Source organism: Theropithecus gelada, chromosome 20 (genome assembly GCF_003255815.1).
Source record: "Theropithecus gelada isolate Dixy chromosome 20, Tgel_1.0, whole genome shotgun sequence".
Lineage (NCBI taxonomy): Eukaryota > Metazoa > Chordata > Mammalia > Primates > Cercopithecidae > Theropithecus > Theropithecus gelada.
In genome coordinates this window covers 8413089-8434763 of record NC_037688.1, presented here as the reverse complement: position 1 = coordinate 8434763, position 21675 = coordinate 8413089, and the positions used below count along the sequence as shown (strand labels likewise).

At 46.9% G+C, this 21675-nt stretch overlaps 1 protein-coding gene across 2 annotated transcripts in view; it reads right to left on the bottom strand.

Annotated features, from left to right (window-relative positions):
* Positions 1-3686: 3686 nt before the first annotated feature.
* NOD2 (nucleotide binding oligomerization domain containing 2) overlaps positions 3687-21675 on the bottom strand; it is a 39178-nt gene continuing 21189 nt past the window's right edge. Inside the window, exons 5-12 of one of the 2 annotated variants that reach the window (XM_025370862.1) lie at positions 20110-20193; positions 19803-19886; positions 16772-16855; positions 14121-14204; positions 13395-13478; positions 11196-11279; positions 6850-6933; positions 3687-5018 (exon numbers count right to left, since the gene is read on the bottom strand). In XM_025370862.1, coding sequence (XP_025226647.1) covers positions 4946-5018; positions 6850-6933; positions 11196-11279; positions 13395-13478; positions 14121-14204; positions 16772-16855; positions 19803-19886; positions 20110-20193 — 661 coding nt within the window. In that variant the 3' untranslated portion in view covers positions 3687-4945. The remainder of the gene's footprint in view (positions 5019-6849; positions 6934-11195; positions 11280-13394; positions 13479-14120; positions 14205-16771; positions 16856-19802; positions 19887-20109; positions 20194-21675) is intronic. The other variant, XM_025370863.1, reaches the window with a different exon arrangement.

Below are 21675 nucleotides of genomic sequence, written 5' to 3'. Positions count from 1 at the left end.
AGTTCACCGGGAACCCTCCACCCAGGGCCTGAGGCAGCGCATTCTCTTGTGCCCAGGCACTGCCAGGCATTGCCCTGAGTACTGGGCGCCTCACACACTGGGCTGGACCACTCACCCGAGTGAAGAAGGAGGCTTGAAGCTGTCCTGGTACAATAATGGAATGAAGGGTTAGCCTCAGCTCAGCCGCTTGGAATATGACTCCACCTCTCACATTTCTGTGGGGTGTATTCATTTCAGCTTTTTGTTTGGTGCTATGGGGAGGGAAGGGCCCTCAGATTGGCATCCTTTTTCATCCAGGATGGTGGTGAATATTATGAAAGTCTGAGGCTGTTTTTAAAATTCTGCTCTAATACCTTGTTTTTCTGTGCATGAGAATTATGTATTCTTGGCTGCAAAACTGGAATCTGTCTGCTCATGGATAAACTTCTGGCCATGAGCATGTACCTTTCAGGTAACCTTTCTATCAGAGAAGCTTACAATCAAGAATCCTACTTCCCTAGTTCCCTACACCGGCCCAGGAGGCTTTTGGTGGTATCCGCTGGACTTTTGAAAATTAGGGAATTTCTCCTATTCTGAACTCTACCAGGAATCACATATCAAGATCTCAGTACCATCTTACCTAGGCCCTCTTGACCTCTTCTTTCTCCATAATCTCTTTCTAGCTCATGTCATCCAGACTCAAGGGCCCCATTCTCAGTTTGACACTAAGGACGCCCACGCTGTTACCTCTGGCTGTGACCTTTCCCATGAGCTCCAAATTCACACCATCTTTTGACGTCTCCACTTAACTTCTCCATTTCGGTGTCTCAAACTTGACAATTCAAAACAGAACTCCCTCCCACTTCCAAACTGGTTTCCTACCCAACTTTCCCAAGCCCCCAGTTTCTCAAGTCAGAAATCTATGAGTCATCCTTGATGTCTGCCATTCCCTCATCCCTCCCATCCAACCCATTCGTAGGCTCTTGGGAATCTACCTCCAGAATGTCTCTGGAATCCATCCTCTTCTCTCCACCTCCACTGCCAACCGCCTCTCACCTGCAATAGCTCTGAGGCAGCCTCCCTACTTCTTCTGCCTCCCATCCCCATCCCTACATATTCCTGTCCCATCTCCACCCAGGAGCAAAGAAGGTCTTCTTTAACTGTAAATTGGTTCACATCTCCCCTGCTTAGAACTTTCCAAGGCCTTGATGTTATTCCAAGATCAAGACCAAACTCTTGACTGTGGCCAGTGACACCTTTCCTGAACTGGCCCTACCTACCTCTGCAAACTCATCTAGTGACACCTTTCCCTTAGCTTGCCTCCAACATAGCGTATTAGTTTCCTACGGCTGCTGCAGGAAATGACACAAATTATTCCCTTATAGTCCTGGAGGTCAGAAGTCCAAAATGGGCTGGAGCCAAGGCAGGCAGGGCTATGCGGCTTGCGGAGGTTCTAGGGGATAATCTATTTCCTGGTCTTCTTCACCTTCTAGAGCTGCAATCCTTGGCTCATGGCACCTTCCTCCACCTTCAAAGCCAGGAGTGTAGCATCTTACTTGGTGATCACATTGCTTTCTTCTCTGGTGTCATATTTCCCTTTGCTTTACATTGTCCTTTAAGTTTCTCTTATAAGGAAACTGCGATTGCATTTAAGTCCCATCCAGGTAATCCAGGATAATCTTTCCATCTCAAGACCCTTAACTGAATCCCACCTCCAAAGTCCCTTTTGCCATGTAAGGCAACATTCCCAGGGTCCCGGGAATTAGAATCTACGTATCTTTGGGAGTGACTATTGAGCCTACCATGCATACCAGGCTCCTTCCCCCACGAGGGTCTTTGTACTGCTTGTCCCCCATGACTAGAATGCTCCCTTGTTCCCTCTCACTCTTTGCTTGGCCATATCTTTGTCATTCTTGGGGACACAGCTTACCTGGCACCTCCTCAGACAACCTGTCTCGGACCAGGCCCTCAACAGCCTGAAGACTTTTTTTTTTTTTTTTTGGATATAGAGTCTTGCTCTGTTGCCCAGGCTAGAGTGCAGTAGTGTGACCTCAGCTCACTGCAACCTCTGCCTCCCGGGGTCAAGCAGTTCTCCTGCTTCAGCCTCCCAAGTAGCTAGATTACAGGCACCTGCTACCATGTCCGGCTAATTTTTGTATTTTTAGTAGAGACGGGTTTTCATCATGTTGGCCAGGCTGGTCTCGAACTCCCAACTTCAAGTGATCTGCCCGTCTCGGCTTCCCAAAGTGCTGAGATTACAGGCATGAGCCACAGTGCCTGGCTGAAGATTTTTTCATATCTTTTTCAACTGACTTGTTTTCTGCCTGCCTCTCCCTCTACCCTCACCTAAGCACCTTGAGGACCATGTCTGTTTTGTCCATCCACTGGTCGTCCTTATATAACTGGTTAATAAATCATTGCTGAATTAATGAATTAATTAATTTATGACAGTCTCGCTCTGTCGCCCAGGCTGGAGTGCAGCGGCATGATCTCAGCTCACTGCAACCTTCTCCTCCAAGATTCAAGCGATTCTCCTGCCTCAGCTTCCCAAGTAGCTGGGATTACAGGCGTGCGCTGCCACACCCAGCTAACTTATTTTTTTCTTCTTCTATTTTTAGTAGAGACAGGGTTTCTCCATGTTGGCCAGGCTGGTCTTGAACTCCTGACCTCAAGTGATCCACTTGCCTCAGCCTCCCAAAGTGCTGAGATTACAGGCTTGAGCCACCATGCCTGACCTCATTGCTGAATGAATTTAAAGATGACAAATTGACAACCCAATATAGTGCTATGCAAATGGGCTGCTGTGGGTTCACCTCAGCGAAAGGAGACTCATCGCCACCTTCCTTCTGATCTGCTATATTAGAAACAATGGTCTGGGCAGAACACGGCACCAATCACAAAGAAAACCCACAGACACATTCCCACACAGGGTCCAGGGAGATGCTGCAACACCGAGTAAGCCAGACACGCACAAATGCAATCGCAGTTTCCTTATAAGAGAAATTTAAAGAGAAATTTCAAGGAAGTAGCATTTCACCTTGCTGGGCGACCACCTGATCCCTTGCTCATTAAACGCAGCTAAGCATTATTTTAACACAAGGCCTGCATGAGAGGCTGCTCGCTGTGGAGAGCCAGCCGTAGGTAAACCTTCTCCATCTTTCTCCTGTTAAAGACTCCTGGAGCCACTTTGAGGGAATGCAGGGCAGCCAAGGGGCCTTTTCACATGTGTTGCAGCCTTTTAGGCTGGGTATGGGGCGGCTCCTGCACAGCTGAAAACTCCACCGGGTTAAATTTTTCTAAACTGAAGCCAAAAGTGTTTTGATTGCCTGGCTATTTTCTAAGAATTGCTTTTGCCTTAAGCTATACAAGATCGGGTTGAAAATATCATTTTCCCCCCTTCAAATAGAAAATTGTGCTTTAAAATTTGATAAGCTTTAGGAATATTTTTATTTTTTATTTTATGTATTTATTCGAGACGGAGTTCCACTCTTGTTGCCCAGGCTGGAGGGCAGTGGTGTAATCTCGGCTCACTGCAACCTCCGCTATTTTTAGTAGAGACGGGGTTTCTCCATGTTGGTCAGGCTGGTCTCAAACCCCCGACCTCAGGTGATCCACCCATCTCCGCCTCCCAAAGTGATAGGATTACAGTAGTGAGACACTGTGCCTGGCCAGAATATTTTTAAATGTTTGGTCACAAGGAAGATGGCTGTTTTGACTCAATACTTTATTCCCCTCTGATTATTTACAGCATCAAGTTCACGGCCATGTTGTCTATAAAAGTATAAACTTAAGACAATAAAACAAAGTGATTTATAAATATTAACCAGTTTTCACACATCTTAATGTTGAAAATAATAACATTTACACAGCATCTGACAATTTACAGAGGCTTCGACATGCATCATTTTGAATAATCCAGGAAGACATTTGCTTAGAAGGAAGGGCTTAATTTTTTTCCTGTAAGCTTTCAATCCATAACTGTACATCCTAAAGCATTCTAGCACAAATGAAATGGAACTGCCTCTTGTGAGTCTATTTCAGAAGTCTGTTGTCAGAGTTCAGTTCACAGGCATCAACCAGAAACCTAGTGAGGCCGTTTGAAATTCTGGCCCAGATTAATTTTTTAAAGCTGCATTTGGAGCTTTTTAAAGTGGAGCTGTTTCCAAAGGCTTAACTGAAGAGTAATTGATTTCACTGGAAATAAAAGTCCACGTGTGATCCCAGCTGGAGTGTGGTCATATTTTTCTTGCAAACCTAGAATGTCTTGGGGGAACAAACGGCTGTCATGTGTCCCCTTCCAAAAATGTCTTAAACACCGGAAAGGAGGGCAGGCTGAGGTGTAGCCCTTCCCACCCTGGGTGCCAGGGTTGGGGGTGCTGTAAGTGAAATATCAAAGCCGAGGTCACTAATATTCTGAATCTCAGCCTCAGAGGAAGGAGCGTGTGCAGGAGTCCAGGAGGAGGGAAGGAACCAGAGATGGGGAATGGCCTGGATGGATGAGTCGAGACATGGAGAAAGTTGCTTCCTGAATTGTGTTCTGTGTACTCCTCTTCATCAGAGCAGTGGGAAGCGGTCTTTTGTGATAGTCCAGGCCTCTCCACCAACAGGCACCCAGTTCACAAGCACATCCATGGGCCCCACTGACCCACAGGGAAGCCTGGGAGGATCAGTAGAGGCCAGCCCCATACCGTGGAGGAGGGGCTGTCCCTCTTGTACATCCTGCGATTGAATCTTGGGAAGAAGTCGATGGCAAAAGTAGCCTTGGGAAAAGTCTATCCTGGGAGGCACGGATGCTCCCTCCTCTGCCAGAATAAAGGTGACCTATGGTGTTCCCAGAAAACAAGCTCAGCCTTAGGCGGGACAGGGCTCATTTTGAAGAGGCTGCCAACAGATGTCACCCAGCCTCTGGGGCCCAAACTCACAGCTTGCTCACAAACAAACTGAGATGAACATCCTCCCGGAGACTTCAAAGCAAGAGTCTGGTGTCCCTGCAGCCAAGCTTGTCAGCCTCCTCCAGAGAGAAAGTGTTCCCTCGGAGCCTAAAGGAGATCAAGTGAACAGAGGTTTGAGTGAGGACAAAATTAGAGCAGGGCGTTCAAACAAAAGCCTCCACTTTTTAAACCCATGCCTGGCATGGGCTGACCCTCTGGCCCAGCTGCAGTGTTTCTTGCAGGGAAGTCAGGGCCGTTTTACCCTCGGTCAACCAGGGCAGCTCATGAAGGATTCTGAACAAGGCTCCATGACTCTGCAGACAGAGAGAGTCCACAACGCTGCACCCAGCCAGCCACAGACTCCCCAAGGCCAGTGATTCTTTTTAAGGCAACAAGGGAATCTGTCAAGAATGCAATGAGCAAACCCTGGTGCCCTCCCAAGTTCCATCAACAGGCAGCAAATAGCATCAGATCCCTTAAAATATCAACCTGATGTTGGCTGGTGCCCAGGACACAGAAGGTGATGTTTCTTAGGACTGAGCAATGGTTTCAAAAACAAAGAAACAGAAAACCTACGCTCTGCCCAGAACCTGATGATGTCATAGGCCACAGAAATGTCACAATCTTACAGAAGGAAAAATCTCTCCATCACAGCATAGATTTTTGAAGTCACTTTTAAATTTTTTATTATCGTAAGAGACCGGAATCTAATTCTGTCGCCTGTGCGGTGATGCAGTCGTGGCCCACTGCAGCTTTGAACTCCTGGGTTCAAGGGATCCTTCCATCCCAACCTCCCGAGTAGCTAGGAACTACACCGCACCCAGCTGAATTTTTTTTTTTTTAAGAGAAGAGGTCTGATGTCGAACTTCTGGCCTCAAGTGATCCTCCTGCCTCAGCCTCCCAAAGGGCTGGGATTACAGGTGTGAGCTGCCACGCCCAGCAAAGCTTTTGTGTTTAACTTCATCATTTGATATCTGCATTTGCTGCAGCCTTGGTATGCTTTTTGAAAGAAGACAAGGCCTGCATATTTAAAGCAGGGATGACAAGCTTATGGGAATGAGTTGCCAAAGGGTCCTGGTCTAAGGCAATAGGCTTGGTGGATCTGCAGTCAGCCAGAGTGGGTTTGCCCATCTGAGAAGACTTAGCCCTTCTTGTACTCTGGTTTACTACTGGAATCATGAATGGGCATCCAGAGTTCCCAGCTCTTTTGAGAAAACCCTGAGATACACATTTTTTATAGGAAATGTCCTGGCTTTTAAATATTAGTCTCTAGCCCAGTGCCTGGAACATACATAGTAACATTCACTTATAGCACATTAGGCCAGGGAAAACCTTTACTTATTGTCTGAGAAATAGATCCCTGGAAGTAAGAACAAATCTTTGAAGCTGTGGCTCAGCAGAGAGAAAGTCCACAACACTGGACCCAGCTGCCCAGACTCCCAAGGCCATTCTTTTTAAGGCAACGAAAGAATCTGTCAAGAATGCAATTCTTGCTTTTTTCAAATACATGAAGGACTATGGCTTTCTTATAGAGAACTGGATACACTGTGCAACCTGCTCCTAACCTGTGTAACCTCCATTCAGAACCACAGAAGGTCTGATCCAGTATCTTTGACCTGTGAAGGCAGATGCAGTTCCCAGGAGGGCAGGAGCTGACTCTTCTTTTCATTCTTCAACCACATCCCCATTCCTACACTATCTCATAGAACAGAGAAGTTGCTGAATAAATAGTCAAGGTTTAAAAATGAAATCATTGCTTCCTACAGAAAGATGTAAAGACTTCTTAGACAGAGAACCAGATCCCTCACATGCAGAATCATTCTCCCTGAATGTGAGAATCAGAAGGATCCTCGAAATTTTCCTCTCTCCCACCACCCCATTTTACAGATAGAAAAACTGAGGCTCAGAGAGCTAAAGCAGGCCTGCTCAGGGGCCTTACCAGACTTCCAGGATGGTGTCATTCCTTTCAAGGGCCTGCAGGAGGGCTTCTGCCCCTAGGTAGGTGATGCAGTTATTGGACAACCTGGAGAAGAAGACAGAATGGTGAGCTTCAAGGATTCTTGGTTTTCCTCTTGAAACTGTCCAGTTAAAGAGACTTCAGGAGTTATCCAGCCTACTGAAGCCCACCTGTCCCCTAGACACCTCCCACTCATGTCTGAGATTCCCAGTGAGCTCATCAGCGAAGGCTCAGTACCGTCAGTGAAATGTACCCATCTCTCTTCCATTCACTAGATGAGTTTATCAAATTAAGTAGCCACTCCCTTAGGATAGTAGTTAAGTACATGCATTTTAGTGCTAGATGTCCTGGGTTTAAATCCCACCTACACCACTTCTTTTTTTGATCTTGAGCAAATTAGTTCTAATTTCCTCATTGGTAAAATGGGCCTAAAAGGGTACCTGTGTCATCAAGCATAAGAATCTAAATTGTAATGAGTGTAAGCAGGCTCCTGTTCACATCCACCATCCATCTCCTTGTGGCATGGGTCCTGGGCCATTAAGTCAGCCACCAGTCCCAGCATTATCTCCCCACACTCTGCTTGCTGGGCAGACCCACCACTCTCTGCAAACCTAAAACACTTGCGCAGTACTCGATATGGTTTTACTGTGTCCCCACCCAAATCTCATCTTGAATTTCCACATGTTGTGGGAGGGAGCCAGTGGAAGGTAATTGAATTCCATCCTGTTCTCATTATAGTAAATAAGTCTCACGAGATCTGATGGTTTTAAAAAGGGGAGTTTCCCTGAACAAGCCCTCTTCTCCTGTCTGCTGCCATGTGAGATGTGCCTTTCACCTTCCGCCATGATTGTGAGACCTCCCCAGCCATGTGGAACTGTGAGTCCAATAAACTCTTCCTTTCAAAAAGTGCCCAGTCTTGGGTATATCTTTATCATCAGCATGAAAATGGACTAATACAGTACTTAACTGATAGAAAATAACCAATGAGCAGTAATATTTCCATTTTTAGGGGGGTCTTTGAGGGCACAGACACAGAGATTAGAGAATATATGAGGTAGCTGACAACAGGGAGGGGAGACAGAATAGGGCCAGGGACAGTAACGGAGGAGTCATGTGTTTCCCATGTTGCTCTTTTGCTTATAGCTTTGCCTTCCGATAATGTCCACTCTAGGTCCTCCCCCTTTCCCACAATTTTAGGAACGTCTTTCAAGTTGACCCTAAGGCAATGCTTGTAATTGCCAGTATTTGTTGAGCTTCTATTAGGTTGGTGTAAACGTAATTGCAGTTTTTGTACTGTTGAAATTTGCCATTTGATATTGGAATACATTCTTAAATAAATGTGGTTATGTTATACATCGTTTTAATGCAGAATTCTCACTTTATGATTTCTTGCTAATGACTTAATACTTTCTGTTTATTTTACATTTATTTTAGACTATGAAAATGATGTTAGACAAAAAGTAAATTCAAGCAATTTTCTTATTCGAATTCAAAATGAGTCATAAAGCAGCGGAGACAACTCACAACATCAACAACGCATTTGGCCCAGGAACTGCTAACGAACGCACAGTGCAGTGGTGGTTCAAGAAGTTTTGCAAAGGAGACGAGAGCCTGGAAGATGAGGGGCTGTGCTGGCAGGCCATTGGAAGTTGACAATGACCAATTGAGAGCAATCATCAAAGCTGATCTTCTTACAACCACTTGAGAACTCAACATCGACCATTCCATGGTCGTTCAGCATTTGAAGCAAATTGGAAAGGTGAAAAAGCTCGATAAGTGGGTGCCTCATGAGGCTGAGTGAAAACCAAGAAAATCATCATTTTGAAGTGTCATCTTCTCTTTTTCTACACAACAACAGTGAACCATTTCTTGATCTGATTGTGACATGAGATGAAAAGTGGATTTTATACAACTGGCAAGGACTAGCTCAGTGGTTGGACCCAGAAGATGCTCCAAAGCACTTCCCAAAGCCAAACTTGTGCCAAAAAAAAAAAAAAAAAGGTCATGGTCACCAGTGGTCTGCTGCTGGTCTGATCCCCTACAGCTTTCTGAATCCCGGCGAAACCACTACATCTGAGAAGTATGCTCGTCAAGTCAATGAGATGCACTGAAAACTGCAACGCCTGCAGCAGGCATTGGTCAACAGCAAGGGTCCAATTCTCCACGACAATACCCGACTGCACGTCGCACAACCAAAGCTTCAAAAGTTGGATGAATTGGACTATGAAGTTTTGCCTCATCCGCCATATTTACCTGACCTCTGGCCAACTGACTATCATTACTTCAAGAATCTCCACGACTTTTTGCAGGGAAAATGCTTCTACAACCAGCAGGATGCAGAAAATGCTTTCCAAGAGTTTGTCGAATCCCGAAGCACGAATTTTTATGCTACAGGAATAAACAAACTTATTTCTTATTGGTAAAAAATGTGTTTATTATAATGATACCTATTTTGATTAATAAAGATGTATTTTAGCCTAGTTATAATAATTTAAAATTCATGATCCGAAACCACAATTACTTTTGCTCCAACCTACAACTTACTTTTATTAACTACATTCTCTCAGTGAATGCTCATGGCCTGTAATGAAGGTCCAGACATTATCTCCATTTACACTTGAGGCAACTGAGGCACTCATCCAAGAAGAACTGGCTGGTAATGGTGGAGCAGGGGTAAGACCCAGGCTGTCTGGTTCTAGAACCTGGACTCTTTTTTATTATTATTATTTTTCTCATCGTTTTTTTTTTTTTTTTTTTTTTTTTTTTTGATGGAGCTTCTCTCTTGTCCAGGCTGGTGGGGAATGGTGTGATCTCAGCTCATGGCAACCTCCACCTCCCGGGTTCAAGTGATCCTCCTGCCTCAGCTTCCCGAGTAGATGGGATTACGGATGTGTGCCACCAGGCCCAACTAATTTTGTATTTTTAGTAGAGACAGGGCTTCTCCATGTTGATCAGGCTGGTCTCAAACTCCCCACCTCAGGTGATCCACCCGCCTCAGCCTCCCAAAGTGCTGGGATTACAGGTGTGAGCCACTGCACCTGGCAAGCCTGGACTCTTAACCAACTCTTGGCAGAAACTAAGCCTGGAAAAGAAAAATGCAGGAATTTCTCTTTTTAAAAAAAGATATATCAGAAGTTCAATTTTTGTGGGGGATGATATAGTTTAGGATGCTGAATAATAAGGCTGATGACAGGGTGGCATGGGACAAACCCTGGCCTCATTGCCTGGCATCCACTTGAGTCAAGTGGAGTAAGGCTGTGACAAGGAGGGAAGACAAAACTGCCATATCCACACCTGGTCAATAATGGGCCTGGTATTCCCAAAGGCCCATCCTCAGTGCAAAGCTGGCATCTAGCTCAATAACTGGGCTTCACCCCAACTTCCCAGCCCACTTCCACCCAAATGATTAGTGGAAGTGTTTTCACCAAATATTTGGAAATTTCCTAGCTTGTGAAAGCAACACAAACAAGTGTTGCCAGAGTGGATAGCAGCCTGGCAGCAAAGCTGGCACTCACAGAGGCAGCTGTCTGTCTGTCTGTTTCTAAATGGCAAGCGTTTTCCTAGGACCACATTTGCCTAGGCAGATGACACTTTCCTCCAGCCAAAGGAGCCATCTGATGGGGTTCCTGAGGTCTCCTTGAAATAGGAATTTCGGCATCAGCCTCAGAGAGCACCCTGACAAGCCCGTGATGGTCACTAGGTGGGTTCATGTTCACCTCAGTTGTCCATCTCTTCGTGGCACAAGTCCCAAGCCACTGAGTCAGCCACTGGAGGAGGCCACAGTGCTCCCCATCACATCACCTCCCCAGCCACTGCTTGCAGAAAAGACTTGCCACTCTCTGCCTAAGACCATTCTCCTGACCCCAGAAGCATGTTTAGCTGGGTGAGGGTGAGCTGGAAGTGCTAGAGAATCAGTGCCCCATGAGTGCACGTCAACACAGGAAGGACAGACGGTTGGTGGATAAATGCCATGGCTTTCTTGCCCATTGGTTGGGTAGGTGACCAGGTGTTTTCTGCACTGGCTCCAGGAGTGCCCCAGAGTACTGAGCTCCAATTTCCCTCATTGATAACTCTCTTGATCACTCTCCTTTATTGGTTACCTTCGCTTTCCCATCTCACTTCACCACTCTCCTATCAGCATTTACTGGGACCACCTCCCAGATAAACAACTTGCGCTGGAATCCTTGTCCACCTAGACCAGGGCAAGCTGTTCTACCAGGCCACCACATGTGAGTTACCCCAGCGGGGAGCTGCCCAGATCTTAGTCAGAAATGCCCCTTCCAAAGATCAGCAATTATTGTCCTGTTTCCTGCTTATGGGTTCCTTACTTCAGGATTTTCAAACTTGAATTTCTCTTCAGTCCTTCTGCGAGACAACATACACCTTCATCCTGGAGATGGTTCTCCTCCAGGCTGGTAAGAACAAGAGAGAAAATCCAGTTGATATAACATTGATTATGGAAGATGATGTCAATAAAGATGAACTCACATGCCCCCCATATAGGAAATCCAACATCTGAAAACCCAAACTCAGGATAAAGAAAGAACAGATAAAGTACGTTGTGGGGATTCTCAATTCCAGGGACATATTTGCAAGAGAATTCACTCCAAGGGCTCTCTATGTAATAAGTTCCCTCATCCCCCAGCTTCCCAATATCCATCTTTCCTTTCTTCCTTATTAATGGAAGTCTCATTTCATTTGGACAGCCATGCACTTGGTGAAAAAACTGTATTTCCCACTCTCCATTGCAGCCAGGGCTGGTCAAACAACATACATGTGGGTTGGTCAAGTGACATACACATGGTTGATACAAAAGGGGAAGCTGACAGGTGGGACTTCCAGGAATGCTTTTTAAAGGAGAGAAACGCAGATGGCTTTCCCTGGTATATAGACCAAATCCTGGAATACAGAAGTAGTGCCGCAGCTGGAGCAGCCATCCTGTGATCATGAGGCAACCAACCATGTGAATGAAGTCACAGGCTAAGGATGATGGAACAGAAAGATAATGAGACAGAGCTGAGACCCCTCCTGGCCTCTTGTAGCCACTGTACAAACCCTACACTGCCTACTTCCAGCTGCCTATACAGGAAAAAATAAACCCTTTCCTTGTTTAAACCTCTATAGATGAAGGTATTCTGTCACCTGCAGCTTAACGTATAGTTAAACCAAATTTGGCCTGAGACTGCCTCCGTACTTTGAGTTCCTATGTGGCAAACTGCAACCTAACGATATATCCTTGTAACAAACAGCTAAGTCTCAGTCAATCACAGCAGCCAGGCTTCAGTCAGTCACAGCCTACCAGCTGATCAGACTATGTCTATATAAGGAAAATGCCTCATCACATCATGCCCAAACAAGGCAAGTGCCCAGCTGCAACCAATCAAGCTGTTTTGTACATCACTTCCTTTTCCTGTCTGTAGATAGTGCTTGCCCACCTTGCTGGGTGGAGCACTCCCAGTCCTGAATGCTGCCCAATTCATAAATTGCTGTATGCTCAAATCAGCTCTGCTAAATTTAATTTGCCTGAAGTTTTTCTTTTAACAGTAATCATAACTGATGCTCTCACAATAAGGTTCTCCTCTACTAAGAAATTCCAAGTGGCAAAATCCGGTCAGGATAGAATCAAATCATAGTTTAGTGGACCTAGTAAGCCCTGCAACAGCCGAGGTCCATCCACAAAATCTGTTTATGTCAATGCCCATATGTTGCAGTGCCTTTCTGCTTCCTGGGAAAATCAAACATTCAGCATTTTACCTCCCTGACATAATCTGAAACTGCCCAGAACATGTCAGAAAACTATACTAGTGGCATCTAAAGGATGAGAAACTTAGAATCTGCTTCAGGTCAACAGTATAAGCATGATTCATGGTTCCTCTTTCAACTATCAAAACTCCATTACACCTTCCAAAGTGACCTATGACTTGAACACCCAGTACTCCTAGGAACTCAAATTCACTTTAAAATAACAAAACTTTATTATTAGTAGTAGTCACAGTACTAGTAGTAGTTGTAGCAGCAGCAGCAGCAGCAGCAGCAATAGTAGTAGCAACCCTGTCACTATTCTAATTTAACATTTATGGAGCACTTACAAATATGCCAGACACTATATTAAGGTCTTCACAGGCACTACCTTATCTAATTCTTGCAAAAATCCTTTATGGTTGGAAGTATTCTTACCCTCATTTTACAGACATGAAACTTGAGATTCTGAAATTGTTATTTAACTTGCTTAAGATCATGGCCTGCTTGATTCCAGAGTCTGTGCTCTTAACACTTATGCCATGTGGAGGCAGTCATCAAACGAGCAAACCAATATATTTTATTAAATTAAAAAATTAGCATGTACATACCAGGCTCTATAAGCTTCATACCACTCAGTACATATAAAGACAAACACAATCAATCAATCAGTCAATCACTCAATCATTGACCTTTGTCTGTCCACACAACTGCTCCTATGGATGAGGCCAGGGGATCAACAGAGATTGTGATCCACCTCCCCAGAGCAGAAAATCCCCCAAACTCACCAGAGTTCTTCTAGCATGACATTCTTTGCCAGCATCAGTGCTAAGGCTTGGGCACCCACACTGCCAATGTTGTTCCCCACCAGGCTGGAGGTAACCATGGAACAAAAGCATGTCAGAGCAGGGAAGGACCTCAGAGATGAACTAACCTATGGAGGACAACATTCATGGTGCTCTCCTGGTCTGCTCCATTTCAGACATCACTAATAGATTGTGGTGCTCTCTTTCTCTCTCTCTCTCTCTTTTTTTTTTTTACACTTTTTAGACATCACTAATTGATTGCAGTGCTCTTTCTTTAAATCTTTTTTTATATTACTAATTGATTGCAGTGCTCTTTTTGTTTTGTTTTTTACCTTTTTTAGACATCACTAATTGATTACGGTGCTCTTTAAGCCCAGGTGCAGCCTTAGAATTCTTCTTAACGTTGTGCACCAGGCAGCCACTACCAATGGATTGGAATTGGTCCTTAAGATAAAATGTACCTGATCCAGCCCAATATCTTCAATTTACAGATACTGTATCAAAACCCTGAGAGGACAAGGGACATTTCCAAAGTCACCCAGAAAGACTCAAGTGTCCTGTCTTGAAATCCAATGGTGTTTTTTCCTTACTCCATTGCCTAACATTGTGGGGTAGAAATGAAGTTCAAAGACCTTCAAAATTGGCCCAAGTTCCTCCCTCTTTACCTGATCTCTCCAAGAAAACTGCATGATAGACTCTGAAGCTTACCTGAGCCACCTCAAGCTCTGGTGATCACCCAAGGCTTCAGCCAGGGCCTGGGCCCCCTCGTCACCCACTCTGTTGCCCCAGAATCTGAAAAGGCCAAGAGTCAACAGACAGTGTCAGTGAGTACCTCATATGTATTCTAGACATGAACTAACAGTCCTCCTTCCTCTGCAGTCCCAGCCAGAGGGGCAGGACCACTCAATCCCAGAGTGGCCTCACTGGGGCTCCTGGTCCCAGCAGAGTGGACCTGTCTCCATCTTTTGGGTGGGATGGCCAAACTTAACCCAAGAGTTTTCAGTGGTTTTACATTACAGACTTAGAGAATAGTAGAGGCCTACCCAGCCCCAAACCTTTAAGGACAGGAACTCACTGACAAGAGTAATTTACAGTTGAGACACTTTTTCTGACACTTAGTTCAGCTTCCTAGTAACTGCCACCCACAAATCCTTAGCTACCCTCCAGTACCTGCCCATAACAAAGTCTAACGCTTCTTCTGCAAAGCTCTTTATCTCTTGCTTCTTCCTAACACCCCGCCACACCATCAGCTTCAACACCCTCAGCTTCTGGGCCATTCTCCTCTGACTCACTGTAGTTTGAAAACATCCCTTTCCAAAAGGTAGAGCCCAACTCACACCTTCTGACTTATCAACTGTATTCTAGGGACCTACCCTGGACAGGTATGTGCACAAGTTAGCAAAGGATGGCTGAATTAGGATGTCCACTGCACTTTCATTCATTAGGTACATATTTATTGAGCTCCGGCTATGTGCCAGCACTGCTCTGTGCCCCAGGGATATGGCACTGGAATAACAAAAAACCTGAAAACAACTTAATAGTCATCAAAAAGTGACCAGTTAAATAGATTATGTAACACTCTGTGGCTCTTTGAAAAATGAAGTCAGGCTGAGCAAGGCAGCTCACATGTGCAATTCCAACACTTTGGGAGGCAAGGAGGGAGGATTACTTGAGCCCAGGAGTTTGAGACCAGCCTGGGCAACATAGTGAGACCCCGTCTCTACAAAATATTAAAATATTGGCCAGGCATGGTGGCGTGTGCCTGTAGTCCCAGCTATTCAGGAGACTGAGGTAGGAAAATCGCTTGAGCTCAGGAGTTCAAGGCTACAATGAGCTATGATTGCAACCACAGCACTCCAGCCTGGGTGACAGAGCGAGACCCTGTCTGTAAATATTAATAAAATAAATAAATAGGTAATTAAGTAAAGAGGTCATAATGACCTAAAAAAATTCCTATAATATATTGTGAAGAAAAAAAAAAAAAAAAAAGAGCAAGTTACAGAACACTTTGTATCATATGACAGCGTTTGGGGGTTTTAGCACAATGCCTGACCCAGACAGGTACCCTAATAAATACGTGTTGAAAGAGGTAAATACCCCCGATGTGGCAGATGTGACCTCAAGCAGAAAAGAGTTCAGTGGGGCTGTAGCCTCCTTTGTTCTAGACTCTCTTGCTACTAAAGCAGTGTGGAAAAGATGTTGATTTCTAGAGCAACATAGTCCCATTTGTGGCTCAAACTGAGCTTGAGGGCTGGGTGCGGTGGCTCACACCTGTAATCCCAGCACTTTGGGAGGCCAAGGCGGGTGGATCACCTGAGGTCAGGAGTTCGAGACCAGCCTGGCCAACATGGCGAAACCCTGTCTGTACTAAAAATACAAAAATTAGCTGGGCGTGGTGGTGGGCGCCTGTAATTCCAGCTACTTGAGAAATTGAGGCATGTGAATCGCTTGAACCAGGGAAGTGGAGGTTGCAGTGAGCCGAGATTGCACCACTGCACTCCAGCCTGGGCGACAGAGTGAGACTACGTCTCAAAAAACAAAACAAAACGAAACAAAAACCTGAGCTTGGGAGTAACTTGCCTCCCCGTGAAATGGGCTAGAACACTTAGGCCCTAAGGTTGTTCTCTCTTCCTACAGTCCCAGGTTCTAAAACTCCCAGTTCTTGTCAAATGGACCCCAGTTCACACTAGGGCATGAGAGGATAGGAGAGCGGCTGCTGGGAACAGCACAGGTGCAAGCCTGGGTGCCTAGCAAACAGAGGAAGCCCACCCTGGGGCTGCAGTTTGGGGTACACCCCTCCCTGGCAGGCCCTAGCATGGTCCTACAGGGAGCAAGAGCTCCGAAGGACCTTGCACAGCCCCCTCTTACCCTGGGTGCCTTCCTGTCCTTCCCCATTTCCTTCTCTTTCTTAGGTCAGGGATCCTCACCCCTGGATGTCCATCCCCTGGGAAGCTTTTTAAAACTCCTGATACCTAAGCCCTGCACCTAGATATTTGCATTTCATCAGTCTGGGGTGGGGGGCCTGGCAATAGTGTTTAGAAGCTCCCAAGTGGTTTTAATATGCAGCCAAAGTACAGCCCTAGCGCCCCTAGAGGCCCAGAGGGCTTCCTGCCACCAGCTCATGGGCACTGCCCTCCCCTAACCCCAACATCCCAAACTTCCTGTTTGTCAGGCCTAGACCAAGTGTGAAGGTGGCAGTCAAGGGCCACCCACTCTTTCCCTGGCTTGCCCCGCCCCCCTCGCCACACTGGAGCAGGGCTGCCTCTGGGGCCTCCTGGCTGAAGAGTTTCACCTACCCCTAAATCCTCAAAAGTCCCAAGCCCCTCCATGCAGGTCCCTCTTCCTGAAATCCAACCTACCCCAGGAACTGCAAGGAGGCATTGCCTCGGAGCCCCTCGGCCAGCACTCGGGCTCCCGCGGCGGTGATGTGGTTATTCCCCAGCCTGGAAGGGAAGATAGAGGAGGCTGAGAGAACACAGCAGCAGCCAGAAGAGGAGGGCCATCTGTGCCCTGGCCAGGGAAACACAGGAAGAAAGCATTGAGGACCTGCCCAGGAGGCAGCAGCCACAGCAGGTGCCCTTGCCGCTCGGTCCAGTTTACTCAGCGGCTCCCACAACTTGGTTTTCCCCCAGCAAAGGGAAAGAGGCAGTCGGATGCTGTTTCGCACAGCAGTGTGACAAGTCCTGGCAGGAGCCACAGTAGGCAGCTGTCCTGGGAGGTGGTTTCCCTGGGACAGCAAGGATGACTCAGGGTCACACCTTTCCCTCCGGCCTCAGCCACCATCGATCCAGATCCCATCGTGCCCTCTGCAGCCTTCCCAGATCTGCTGTTGCTACAGGTAGGCTTTACCTGTTGCACAAGAGCCCTGGGCAGGTCCAGGTGGGTGGGAGAGAGGGGTGGGGCCCGCTGAGCCTTCCAGGAAGGAAGGAGAGAGGAAGGGCCAAGGCTAGGGATGGGGAAAGATCCCAGCAAGGAAGGATCCTGCTGCAACCAAATCCAGACACCTCGGAGAGCTTCGGAGAAGCCCCAGAGCTCTCACCTGCAACCCCAGGCTTCCTGGGATAACTATATGTCTTCATTCTTTTAAGGAACTTCAAGCTACTCAGCTTACAGCAATCCTATAAGGCAGATATTACTGTAGCCTTGGAGAAGGGGTGTGGCAGCTAGGAGAACTCGCCCTTCAGGTCTCCAGCCTCAGCTCCCTGGAGGTAGCCAAGGGCCCCAGCTGCTGTGCTCCAAAATCTAACATCCAGGTGTCTGCACTTGCCAGCCCCTGCCTGAGACATCAGGCTCCCCTGCCTGGTGAATTTGGTTCAAGAACTCCTCATCAGCCTTGCCAAGATGTCTTAGGACTGCACGGAAGTCTAAGGTGCCCCGTCTCAACCTTCCTTCCTTCCCTCTCTTCTTCACTCAGGGACACATCCCCCAGCCTCCCCCAGCTCCCTTCCCCATTTCCCCTCTTAGGACTCTTCCCCAATAAATGTGTGGCACATCGAATCCCTGCTTGGAGGACCGGACTCATATAAGGAGAAGCAAGCTGAGTGCTTGTGTAATTTACCCATCATCTTTCAGCCACTCGCTTACTATATAAAGCCCCTGCCAGACGGTGTAGCCCTTCATGTGGATTAACTCGCTTGCTCATCACTACAGCCTGTGAGGTAGCCATGGTTATTACCCCCATTCTGCAGAAGGGGAAACGGAGGCACACAGACATCGGGCTGACCTGAGGTCATGCAGCTAATGAGGGTTCAGACCTCAGGCAGTCTGGCTCCAGAGCCTGTGCTCTCAATTACAATGATATACGGTAGTCTCCGCCCCCTGCTTATCCGCAGCTTCGCCTTCTATGGTTTCAGTTATCTGAATTCAACTGCAGTCCAAAAATATTAAATGGAAAATTCTAGAGAAAAACAATTCATACATTTTAAATTGCATGCTATTCTGATCACACGCCATCCGGCTCCATCCCACCCAGGACGTGAATCAGTCCCCCGTCCGGGGCATCCACGCTCTATACGCTCCCATTTGGTAGTCATCAAGATCATCTGCTCCTGACATCCAGCCGCCGACCTCATCGTTGCTCAAAGATTCAGGATCTCTGGGAGCAGATGATTCTCCTCCTGACATGTGGTCAGGTCAACAGCAGCCCAGCGCTAGAGCACAGTGCTGCGTGCGTCATCCACCTCACTTCCTCCCATCACACAGGCATTTTACCACCACACATCTTCCCAAGAAGAAGGGTGAGTACAGTACAAGAAGATATTTTGAGGGAGACGGAGAAAGTCCATATTCATATAGTTTTTATTATAGTATATTGTTATAATTGTTCTATTTTATTATGAGTTGCTATTACTCTCTTACTGTGTCTAATTTATAAACTACACTTTATCACAGGTGTGTAGGCACAGGAAAAAGCATGGTATGTGTAGGGCTTGGTATTCTCCATGGTTTCAGGCATCCACTGGGGTCTTAGAATGTTTCTCCTGCACATAACAGAGGACTATTGTGTTGGCCACAAACTCAGCCTCCATTTCTGAAACTAGCACCCTTCTCAGGGATGGGCCAGCCAGGTCTGGCCACAGCCTATTCCAGGCTTGTGAGTCTGAGGGAGCAGGCAGTGGTAGCAGGACTGAGTCCTTTGTACAAATTGGCACCTGTGGTTCTGATCTCAGTAGCCCTCGCTGAGGCTGAGCTATGTGGCCAGCCATTTTAAGATGGCAGCTCCCATCCACAAACCCAGCCCAAGGGGTAAAAGAATAGATGGAGGCAATTCTTTACTTTGTCTTCTTTTACTGCCTCACAAACCACAGGAGGCAAGAATATCTGAGAGAGGGAAAGAGAGAGAAGCCAGGCCAACCCAGCAGCCAGCTAAAGGGGCGATTTAATGGCATCAGGCAGGAGACAGAGAGACTCCAGTTGAAACTGGGAAACACTGGAGCAGCAGAAATGCAGACCCAGATGGACTGCAAACCTTGCATGCTCTGAGTGGTGAAAGGACCTCCTGGGAGTGTTATAGCAACTGGCTGCCACAGCTGGGGTGGCAACTAACTGTGTATGCCTTCCCCACCGGGACAAGCTCAACGTGCATCGCGGAACTCAGTAACCCCACAAAACTGTGACACTCTTAGACACAGAAAAAGAAAGGGGCCTAGAAAAGCTTTTTTGCCCTAAGGGCCAAAGGTCAAAAGACAGGAAGTCCTCAGCAGGGCTAGTCCAGAGTTTACTGGGGAGATCACAGCATTAGATAACCCCTGCTTAAAATGAGCCACTGTCCCTGCATTCAATCAGGAGGTCAGGAGTCAGTGTGGGCAGCGCCAGGCCAAGACCAGATCAGACTGACTCAGGAATGGGGCAAAAAATAGTTTCCAGGGAATAAGGAAAACCTGGGCTCACCTCAATGCCAAGAAGTTCTGCCTGCATGCAAGGAGCTTAGCCATGGAGTGTGCACAGCCGTCAGTCAATTTGTTGTTGAATAGACTGTTCGGTTCCAGAAGAGAGGAGACACAGAAGCAAAGCAAAATGGACAGTGAGCACCAAATCCCAGGGTTGCCCTTCCCCTCTGGGCAGGAATCACCGGCACCCCTCCGCACCATGCAAACAGCCCCTGCCCCAGCCCATCACTCACAGCTTCCCAGGCTGCACGACCTGGGGTGAGACCAGGGGACTTGGGGTCCATTGTCTACAGCCCAGGCTGACTTACGCTAACTTCTGCAATTGCTCGCAGTGAAGAGCACATTCAATGAGCTTGCAGATGCCTCGGTCTGAGATATTGTTATCGCGCAAACTAAAGAGACAAAATAAATACATTTGAAAATGGAGCTAGTAAGACAAGAAAAAAATCTACAACCCCCCAAAAAGACTTTCATTCATCCCTGATGACATCCCCAATGACACCACTCCAACAGGCTAGTCCCTGCTGAGCAAGCCCTGTCTGCCACTCCTCTTGGGGCACCACTCCCAAAACTCACCTGATCACAACATCATCTGAAAGCTTCCCTAAAATACAGATTCTCAGGCCCATACCCTGGAGCTGGCAATCAACTATCTGCGGGGTGGGGCCCAGGAATCTGTATATTTTAACAACTGTGCACATGATTCTTTATCTTCAGGCAAACTTGCGAGGCCCTGACTGAATGGTTAACAGCTCAGGCTCTGGAGTGCCTCAGCTGGATATTGGGATCGTGATCAGCCACTTACTAGTTATTTGCTGGTCTCTTCATCTATAAAAAAGGGAACAATAGTATTATCAGCCTCACCAGTCTGTGCATATAAAGCCTTGTGAGCACCTAGCACACAGTAAAAGTCACCTAGAACCATGATCGCTAGCATTGGTCAAAATCCTTAGCACTTCCTAGTAATAACATTATTTCCTCCTCACGACAAGCCAGTGAAGTGGGTACCATTATTATGTGCATTTGTGAGAAAGAAACTGAGGCACAGACAAGCGAAGTGACTTTGCCAAGGTTGTACGGAACATAAAGGCTTTGAGCCTAGGCAGCCTGGTTCCAAACCCCACTCTTAACCATGACATTGTGCAGCTTCTCCCTTAGGGCCTCTTATGGCCACTTCTCTAGTGCAGGGATTTTTCAGACTGCAGGGTGCAGGTCATGCAAACCATTTTGAAGGTCCTGAGCAGCATTTCTAAAATGGAAATAGAACAGAACAGAAGAGAGCAGAGTGCCTCAGAGTTCACAAAGCAAAGTCATTTCGTAAAGCTTTGGTTCCATGTTTACACGGTGGTGCGCTCTCTCTCTCTCTCTCTCTCTCTCTCAATCACTGTGGGTCACATTCAAAAAACTTTTAAAGTCATCACTCTAGAGTCTGAGAGAGCCAGAGTCTAAAGAAACCTATATAGGGGCACTGTGTATATAGGATTTCCTAGAGGCTGAGGATTTCAGTTGGCATGGAAACACTTCAAGTGGGAGAGAGGCAGGTTGGCACTGTGGGAGAGGAGCCTGTGCCCTCCCCCTTCCTCCCTTCCTCTCTCTCTCTCTTTCTCTCTCAATCTCTCTGTCTCTCTCTCTCTCCCCCTCTCTCCCTCTCTCTCTCTCTCTCTCACACACACACACACACACACACACACACAATGCACTCACAGCAACCTCATGGTTGCTTCCCCTCCCCTACGGCCTTGGCAATTTTAGTGTGTGTAAGGTGAAGAGCAGTAAAACTCGCTCAAGGACAGTAATTGCTAACGGAAAACCAAGCTGGTTGCTGCAGACCAGTAGTTCTCCCAGAGTGAGACCACTTGTATCAGAATCCCCAG